The following is a 10,194-nucleotide window of genomic DNA, read 5'->3' as shown; positions in this document are numbered from 1 at the left end:
AAGGGCGGAGGTGACTCAATGAAGATCGCTGGCAGGACTGCGTGCAGGTTGCCAGGCGGACGCTGGTGCAGTAGGGGTTTACCCCAAGCAGGCGCGGATCAGCGGCAGCCAGAACTCTCTTGTGTCCTCCTGGCTTGGTTCATCCCCGGATCAGGTCTGGTCGACCGCGGTCCCTGGCTGCGGGCCGGCGGCCGCGCCAGTTTGCTTGCGGGCCGAGTCGCCCGGCTGCCTCCTGCAGCGGTTGGGCCAGTGGCTCGGGGCCCCGCCCCTGCCCGCCTCGGGGCCGGGGCTTTGGGTCCCCGGCTCGTGATTGGCCGCAGCGGCGGCGCTCCCCATCTCCGCCCCTTTCGCCGGGGTGAGAGGTCACACGAGCTCTGGTCTGCAGGGGCGGCCATGGCGGGCCTGTGGACGGGGGCGGCGGCGCTGGCCGCCGCGGGACGGCGCGGACGGTGGTGGCCGCACCCTTTGATACGGAGCGTGGCGCTGTGGACCGTGAAGGTGAGGAGCGACGGGACTCCTCGTGGGCCTGGGCTTCGCTGGGCTGCATGCCCCGCACCCCCCGCGAACTCCTCCTCCCCGCGGAGCTCGCCCAGGCGTGGGTCAGAGCCGCCATCCCTGGTGTCTCCGGGGATCACGGAGGGCAGCACGGCCCAAAGAGTCCTCCGGCGCTGAGTTTTCTGCTTCCTCTGGAGCAGCTGACAGCCACCTCGCTGTAAATTCCCAGCCCTTCGCGCCCTTCAGTTCTTGGGCCGTGCTGTTTGGGCTTCTCCTGAGCTTTTCAGGTGCATTTGTAAGGGCTCTTATAGTTACCATTTTCTCCTGCCTCGTTCCTACTTTGAAGAGACCCTCAACTGCTGCTTAGTTAAGAGTTAGGGTTTTGCGTTTATCTCACCTTTTAAAGTACCATGTCAGGATGGGCTACTACCTTTACTTGAATGGAGAGCCTATTTTAATTGCATTACATCACATATACTCTGTACACGTCTTGTGAGTTTTTGTGTTTTTTTCTCCGTAGTGGTTAGGCTGATGTTTGTGCTGCTCACAGCATCTCTGCACTGTATTTCCTCATGTTTCATGGTGGCAGCCTTGACTTACACGTTGGGAGCGTTTGTGACTTTTAACACTTTCTGTCTTCAGAATGGAGTCTCTTGTAATTTCTAAACAAAGACTACCTAACTGACTATTAATAGAGTTCAAGTCACTTGAACATATCATTTAAAGTGTTTCTCTGGACACTGCCTGTTTTCCTTTGAAAACAAAATGGGCACATAATTTGTTTTATTGTCATGGACCTTAGAGTTGGAAGACAGCATAGAGATGATCTAGCCCATCCTGCTGTATTAAAAACAAGAGAACTCAGGCCCAGGTGAGAAATGATGCAGCCGGAACTGATCATGGAAGTGAAAGTAAGTCTGCACTCGCTTTAGCTTAGGGTCAGCTTTGGAATGCTGACACTCAAAATCCCTGGAGTTCTTTGTGCGGGTGCACAATTAAGATCTTTGTTTCTTAGTCTTGATTGTTTTCTCATGTTTTAGTGTCTTTGGCCTCATTTGCAGTTGCGAAGCTCTTAATGTATTTATGTAGGAGGCAACGTGATGTGGAAAGGCATGAACTTTGGAATCACACTGGTGAAGTTTTGCATATTGCACAAGTCACTTCTTAGATTTCTTGCTTATGGGTATTTTTTTGTTTCCTAACAAATCTTTCTGGACTACATCCTGTGTTCTGTCTCTGCAGAATGAATATAATTTCTCTTTTAGAAAATTTAGTCTGTTAAGGAGACAAGTGTAAAATGCCATTAGGGGAGAGGCTTTGGTGCTGCATCTAAGAAAATAAAATGGAGGGATTTGACCAAGTCTAGATTTTGAGCTTTGTGGAGAAGGAAATGGCAACCCACTCCAGTGTTCTTGCTTGGAGAATCCCAGGGACGGGGGAGCCTGGTGGGCTGCCGTCTGTGGGGTCACACAGAGTCGGACACGACTGAAGTGACTTAGCAGCAGCAGCTTTGTCCTAGATAGTGCTGCTGTATTCTACTTGAATTAATTTATTCCATCCTTACAACAGCCATTTATAGATGAAGAAATTTTTTATGTGACTTGCTCAAACCGTGTTTAAGGTTAAGGGATTGTTTTCCTTTGGAAGTGACAGTTGGAACAGTTTTGAAGGACATAGTGACTTTTTTCCTAGGCAAAAAGAGAAGGAAGAAATGTTATATGTGACAGCAGCACGTGCAAAAAGCCTGGGCCAGAGGGAATGCCAAGATAGAAGAACTGGAAAAGCCCGCTGGGGCTTTGGTATGGAGATTCGATGGTGCTCAGGAGATAGGTAGGAGTCAGACCATGCTAGGCCTTACTGTAGACCCCGCTATCAGGTTTATGGGAAGCCATTCATGTTGAAGTTGGGAGGGATTGTTACACTGACATATGTTAGAGCGGAGAGGCTAAGAGAGAAGGAATTTGTTAGGCTATTTACTGCTGTACACTTATTGTATGACATGTAAACTTTGGTTTTTCTTTACAAGTTTCTTCCTTTAAACATCTTGGCAGAGCCTGCATCTTGTCTATTATTGTTTTCTTAGCACAGCGTTTGACAAAGTAATGCTGAATGTGTGGCCATACTGACTGAAGGAAGAGATATTTCTGCGCCAATAAAGGATTTCTTCTGGAGGAGGGAGGAAGCAGGAACTTGAGCTGCTTAGTTTCTCTCCAGGCTTCTTTTCTATGAACTTGAAACATGCATTACTGAGTCTGTGTTTGAAGCCGACCTTTTGAAGATTTTATTCCTCCCCTTTCTCCCTCCACCCCTGCAAATCATTTGGTTGGTTGGAAAGCAAACTAGTCTAGAGAGTTCTAACCATTCTTTTAACCAGTCTTTTAACTATTGTTTGTTTTTAGGGGTGTGTGTGTGTGTGTGTGTAGGGTGTGTGTGTGTGGGGTGTGTGTAGGGTGTGTGTAGGGTGTGTGTGTAGGGTGTGGGCGTGTGTTTAGGGGGTGTGTGTGTGCGCGCGCATGTGCGCGCCCGTGCACTCACTTAGTTGTGTATGACTCTTTGGACTGTCCTTCAGGTTCCTCTGTCCATAGAGTTCATCTTTTAGTCTTCCTTTGTTTTGGCTTTTTAAATACATTGTGTTTAAGTAACTACTTTTTTTCCCTTTCTGTCTGCATTTTTCAGGGGCTCCAGGATGTTGGTCTTTCGGTAATTGCTGCAGTTTATTGAACTTTTTATGCCTTATATGATTTTCAGACATTTCCTCTTAGCCTTGTAATAAGTAGGTAAAAAAAAAATTCCAGCTTTACAGAAGAGGAAACAAAAGCTCAGAGCAGTTAAGTAACTTGCTTAAGGAAACAACTGGCTGAGATAGATGTTGAACCTTGGATAGTATGCTCCCAAAGCCTTGCCTTTCCAATTTGTCTCTCGTTTGGGTTATGGTCTTATTATATGGTGCGTTCATGAAGTTCAAATGCTCAAGCTTTACGTTCCTTAAAGTCCGTGATTTTCTTTTCTAGTCATGGAAGAGAATGTTTAAGCAAATCTGAATGCTTTAGCATTGTCTTGGAGGTAAATCTTTCCATCTGCTGATAGATTTCCGACAATCATTTGGGAAAAAAATCGTCTAACATTATTACAGAAAGCAGTTTTTGATGAAAGAAAATGTTTATGGACATTCGTGTATTTATACATCTGCTTTTTTTGGATTTTATTCTTAAGAGGTTCAGAACAGAGGAGTGATTGGTAGAACCCTTTTCTAAATAAGGGGAAGAGATAGTGACATTTTGATGGAGTGAAGAAACAGAAGTTTAAGTGATTCCAGTTTTTAAGAAAGTGGGTAAATGGGAGAACAGGGATGAAAAAGGAAATTTGGGAAGGAAACAGGTGGTTGTTTTTTTTTCCGGGGGTGGGGAGCGGTGGTATTTCCTTTTAGGTATCTGGACTCAGAGGGTTCTGAGGGTCATGTTGATTTGCTGGTAGCACTGGAGTTGGTGAGAACTGGTAGGACTTGGGATCTCTTTTGGAACTAGAACCAATAGTACTTGCTGTAACCAAAGGGAGATGAAAGGAAAGAGAAGAATGAAGGACCTTTGAAAGATAGACACAAAGGGCCGCATAGTGTATGATTCCATTAGTATGAAATGTCTAGGGTAGGCAGAGCCATAGAGGCAGAGGTCGGTCAGTGGTTGCCAAGGGCTGGGGAGAGGGGTGAGGGAGGAGATGGGCGTGACTGCTAACAACTGAGGGGTATCTTTTTGGGGTGAAGAGAAAAAATGAGTGAGAAAGATCAAATTAATACATCTCGGGGGACAAAATTAGTTTGAGCTTCATAGCAGTTACGGAAAAGAGGGAAGCGTTTAGGTTTCCCTATAGAAAGGAACATCTATTTCTGCTTCATTGACTATGCCAAAGCCTTTGACTGTGTGGATCACAATCAACTGTGGAAAATTCTGAAAGAGATGGGAATCCCAGACCACCTGACCTGCCTCTTGAGAAACCTGTATGCAGGTCAGGAAGCAACAGTCAGAACTGTACATGGAGCAACAGAGTGGTTCCAAATAGGAAAAGGAGTACGTCAAGGGTGTATATTGTCACCTTGCTTATTTAACTTATATGCAGAGTACATCATGAGGAACGCTGGGCTGGAAGAAGCACAAGCTGGAATCAAGATTGCTGGGAGAAATATCAGTAACCTCAGATATGCAGATGACACCACCCTTATGGCAGAAAGTGAAGAGGAACTCAAAAGCCTCTTGATGAAAGTGAAAGAGGAGAGTGAAAAGGTTGGCTTGAAGCTCAACATTCAGAAAACAAAGATCATGGCATCTGGTCCCATCACTTCATGGGAAATGGATGGAAAAACAGTGGAAACAGTGTCAGACTTAATTTTTTTGGGCTCCAAAATCACTGTGGATGCTGATTGCAGCCATGAAATTAAAAGATGCTTACTCCTTGGAAGGAAAGTTATGACCAACCTTGATAGTATATTAAAAAGCAGAGACATTACTTTGCCAACCAAGGTCCGTCTAGTCAAGGTAATGGTTGTTCCCGTGGTCATGTATGGATGTGAGAGTTGGACTATAAAGAAAGCTGATCGCCGAAGAATTGATGCTTTTGAACTGTGGTGTTGGAGAAGACTCTTGAGAGTTCCTTGTACTGCAGGGAGATCCAACCAGTCTTTTCTAAAGGAGATCAATCCTGGGTGTTCATTGGAAGGACTGATGCTAAAGCTGAAACTGCAATACTTTGGCCACCTCATGCGACGAGTTGACTCACTGGAAAAGACTCTGATGCTGGGAAAGGTTAGGGGTGGAAGGAGAAGGGGATGACAGGGAATGAGATGGCTGGATGGCATCACCGACTCTGTGGACATGAGTTTGAGTGAACTCCGGGAGTTGGTGATGGACAGGGAGGCCTGGCCTGCTGTGATTCATGGGGTCGCGGAGAGTTGGACACGACTGAGCAGCTGAACTGAACAGATAGAAAGGAACATTCATTAATCAGGATAAACAAACCTTGTCATAGCACTGAATGTGTAGAATTCATTATATAAGGGCAACTAGCAATCCAGTAATGGAGAAGGAAATGGCAACCCACTCCAGTGTTCTTGCCTGGAGAATCCCAGGGACGGGGGAACCTGGTGGGCTGCTGTCTATGGGATCGCACAGAGTCCTACACGACTGAAGTGATTTAGCAGCAGCAGCAGCAGCAATCCAGTAAAACAACAAAAAAAGAAACTTCTTTGTTACTCTTTTACTAAAGATGCAGTGATCACTCACATCTCATTGATTGCACTTAATATAGCACTTTGTGAAAGTTATAGTGTGTAACAAACACCATTCTGTACCAGTGGGATGATTAGATTTCCCAGAAGCAGAGCCTGAGGAGGGGTTTTGTGCAGGTGGTAGTAGTTGAGAAGAGTAAAGAGAGCAGGCTACAGCAGGGGCCAAAAAAAATCTAAGCAACGCAGGGGATCTAGGTGGAAACTAGATTCAGTCTCATCTCTCAGGGGAGCCCTGGAGCAGTGGTTCTCAAAGCAGGAGATTCTGTAGCCAGCAGCAACAGCATCACCTGGGTACTTGTTAGGAATACAGATTTTCTAGCTTTACCGTAGATCTGCCAAGTTTGAAACTCTGAGATTTGAGCCAGCAGCTCCTCCAGGTGAAAATGATGCATAGTCAAGTTTGAGAAGCACTGCTCTAGTGCAGTAAGAAGTATAATGTGATCTGTAAGTATAATTTAACATTTTCTGGCACTCACATTAAAAAAAATTTAAAGCAGTGAAATTAGTATTTTATGTTTACCCAGTAGCTTCCCTGTCGGCTCAGTGGTAAAGAATCTGTCCGCCAATACAGGAGAATCGGGTTCAGTCCCTGCATCCAGAAGATCCCCAGGAGAAGGGAATGGCAACCCACTCCAGTATTCTTGCCTGGAGAATCCCATGGACAGACGAGCCTGCTGGGCTCCAGTCCATGGGGGTCGCCAAAGAGACACACGACTTAGCGACTAAACAACATCAATGATTTAACCCAATATATTAAAAATATTTCAGTATGTAAATCTAAAACTTTAACAAGGTTTCTGTTTTTTCGTATGAAGTCTTCAAACCTGGGGTGTATTTTACACTTGGCATACACAGGAATTTGGCAGATTTCAAGTGCTTAGAAGCTGCCCGTGGCTAGCTGCTACCATACTGGACAGCCAGCTCTGAAGCACAGATTGCAGTACTAAGTTGAGCCCACCTTGAGGGTGAAGTGGTGGCAGCTTTTTGAACCCCATGATAGTCAAATCAGTGGCTGTGGCCTGGGAGGGATGTAACTCCAGGCTTGAGAGAGAACTCCTGTCTGGTTGAGGCAGATGGGGCAAAGCAGGGAGCAGGTGTGAACCGTGGGTAGTCAGCACAGCAGTGGGGGCCTTCCCCGCTTGGAAAACAGGTGCTGGATGTACATCCATAGCATCTACTATAGGTGGGGTGGGAGGAATGGCCTGGTTGGGGGGCTGTGTTGGAATGAAGAGGCTTTAGAGTTGATGCACACAGTTCCTGCTTACTGTGGAGAAAGAATTGGAGAATCTTGACTGTTTTTTTTTTTCCTCCTCCCTCAGTTTTATTGAGAAATGAAAATGAAAGTCGCTCAGTTGTGTCTGACTCTTTGCGACCCCATAGACTATACAGTCCATGGAATTCTCCAGGCCAGAATACTGGAGTGGGTAGCTGTTCCCTTCTCCACAGGATCTTTCCATCCCAGGGATCGAACCGGGGTTTCCTGCACTGCCGGCCGATTCTTTACCAACTGAGCTATCAGGGAAGCCCTAATATTGAGAAATAATTGAGAGATGGTTGATGTAAATCTTGAGATTTTATCTTCTTTCTCAAATATTAGGTATTCAACCTAGCTTGTAACAAAGTCTTGGCAGACAGCTGAAGATTGGGCTAGCTGCTGCTGCTGCTAAGTCACTTCAGTCGTGTCCGACTCTGTGTGACCCCACAGACGGAAGCCCACCAGGCTCCCCCGTCCCTGGGATTCTCCAGGCAAGAACACTGGAGTGGGTTGCCATTTCCTTCTCCAATGTGTGAAAAGTGAAAGTGAAATCGCTCAGTCGAGTCCGACCATTAGCGACCCCACGGACTGCAGCCTACCAGGCTCCTCCATCCATGGGATTTTCTAGGCAAGAGTACTGGAGTGGCTTGCCATTGCCTTCTCCGTTGGGCTAGCTGCTGCTGCTGCTGCTGCTAAGTCACTTCAGTCGTGTCCGACTCTGTGTGACCCCATAGACGGAAGCCCACCAGGCTCCCCCATCCCTGGGATTCTCCAGGCTAGCTAGTGAAGTCCTAAAGGCTACATAGTCAATGTACGTGAAAGAAAAGCTGTGCTTAAGTGGTAAGGCCTGACTTCACGGTGAAAAGGCCCGACTTCTGGTGGTATTTTAAAGAGGTCATTTTCCTGGGTCATTCTGGGTCTCTTAAATGCTGAAAGAAGCAGTTGGCTCATGCTTACTAGCTCTGTCATGAAATGTGGGAGGAGAGCATTTCCTGGAAATTGTGAAGATGAATCACTAACGAGTGTTTTGTTTTCCTTGGTAAGCTCATCTTACTGCTCCATCAGCCCACAGTTTTGAGGATGGCTGCTTCTTCGAAGTAGAATGCATTGTGCTAATAAGTTAACCTGTCAGTAGAGTTGTTCTAGTATTATTCACTTGAATGCCCCTGTGGTTATGTTAAGAGGTCTGGATTTGGTAGGGTTTAGTTTTTAAATTGTGCTTTAAACTTGAATTTAGTGCATCTGTGAGTTTGGACTGCCACCTGAGGCCACAAGCAGGAAAATGTGAAAGTAGGTGCTGGCTTAGGTTAGAAAAGGGTAGTTTCTCTGGTGGCAATGGTTGGAAGGCCTCTGAACAGTTTGTGTAAAAGCTGTACCCTTTTTTTGGTTAACAGTTACTTCATTCTTACTATAACATACGCAATATTGTGCTAGGCATTTTACAATTCTTATTTAATCCTCACGTCAGTTAAGTCCTAGATAAGTGGTTTTATGCCCAGTTTATATATGAGAAAAACTCCTTTGTTTTAAAGAAATGACTGAGCCAGTTTCCTAACCAGGGCCTGAATCTGAGTCTAGATCAGAGCTCTTAATTACTCCATTATTACTCTAATGGTAACTCCCAAATGGTCTGGGATAATTTTAAGAAAGAAAGTTACAGCTGCATAATTGGATTTAGTTGTTGGGTAATACCTCACATTTCCTTGGTGCTTTACAGTTTATAAAGGCTTGTGTGTTTTGGGTTTTTGTTTGTTTGTTTTTTAAAGACAGCCCTGCAGGAAAGCAAGGGAGGTGTCATGTTGTACATTTTATAGATGAACACTGGTGTCCAGAGAAATTATTTGCTCAGTATTGTGTGCCTGTGCAGCAGTAGAGCTAAGCGTTGGCCTGGGTCTTCATCTTTGTGGTAAGCTCAGAAGGTCCCGCTGCTTCCCATATGCTGCCTTGTTAGCTGGCACTTCTCATCTAAGTGTGGAAACTGTAGAAGATCTTTACTCTTGCAGAAGAGAAGCAGCGCAGTATGTTCTCTGGAAGTCATTTTGCACACACTGACCTTTCTCCTTTCGGCTGTGATAAGCTAAATAGTCTTTATAGATGGACTTGGTTAACATTTTTCCTTTGAACTCTTATTCTAGGACATACCTTTAAAGAATTCTGGACTGGGCTTGTAGCCTGTTTTTTATATGCCTAACAAAAATAAGAAACATTAAAAATTCTATGTATAGGTATATGAGCAGATTTCTACAAACTCGTTCCTTGTATTTTTTGAAAAAATTATGTTGTGGCTCTACAAAATTATCTGATGTTTGACTTGTGTACATTATAGCTTTGAACTTCCGTGACGCTCTGCCAGGGCTAAACAGGAACCCAGGAGAGCAGTACAGGGCTGACTGCAAACCAGTTTGGGCTTGCTGTGGGAATGGCTCAAACTCCTGTTTTTCCTCTGTGGTTGTGTTCTGCTGCTAAGGTTCTGACTGGTTGCATCATTTCTACTTCCAGGTACCTGGCTCATTAGGGGCACCTGTGTTTTTCAATTTCCGGGTCCAGTTATCACAATTCATTTGTATACAAGCTGTATGCTTTCTTTTTTTGATAATAGTGGTAAAATATAGTCTGTTAGATCGTCAGAACCAAGTATTTAAAAATAGCGATAAAAAGATGAAAAAACAAACAAACCCAATTTGATCCATCGAGTGTACTGCTGTAGCTTGTCTCCTACATTTTGGCCAGGTGTAATTTGTAATAGTGGACATGAGTTTGAGCAAACTCTGGGAGATAGTGAAGTACAGGGAAGCCGGTGGGCTGCAATCCGTGGAGTTGCAAAGAGATGGACACTACTTAGCGACTGAACAATAGCCGTGATTTGTAATATAGTTGATTTAGTTTCAAGAACTGTGTGGTGTAGACATTTTAAAATTTGAGTTTTATATTATTGGCAGTTTCCTGAGTAAATGTAGATTACATTGAGTCAGCTGACCCAAACCTCTCTCAGAGCTTGGCCACTTGGAGATGTCTGATCCTTCTGGGTTAAAAACTGTCCCATGAGGACCAAGTTTAGCTTAGTCTATTTCTTCATGAGCCCATCTGATGAGATAGAATCCTGAGGCTTTTATTCCCAGAGGTATTCTAGAAACTTACTGCTTCAGTCATGTTTATTTGAATCTGT

General features: G+C 44.9%; 1 protein-coding gene across 1 annotated transcript in view; it reads left to right on the top strand.

The window, feature by feature from the left end:
* Window positions 1-350: 350 nt before the first annotated feature.
* PCCA (propionyl-CoA carboxylase subunit alpha) overlaps window positions 351-10,194 on the top strand; it is a 377,769-nt gene continuing 367,925 nt past the window's right edge. Inside the window, exon 1 of the mRNA XM_055426614.1 lies at window positions 351-498. Within this exon, the coding sequence (XP_055282589.1) occupies window positions 394-498 (105 nt within the window). The 5' untranslated portion in view covers window positions 351-393. The remainder of the gene's footprint in view (window positions 499-10,194) is intronic.

The sequence above is a fragment of the Moschus berezovskii genome, chromosome 13 (assembly GCF_049115385.1).
Source record: "Moschus berezovskii isolate FMDL1 chromosome 13, NW_MosBer_1.0, whole genome shotgun sequence".
Classification (NCBI taxonomy): Eukaryota; Metazoa; Chordata; class Mammalia; order Artiodactyla; family Moschidae; genus Moschus; species Moschus berezovskii.
This window is presented reverse-complemented; position numbering and strand designations above follow the sequence as displayed.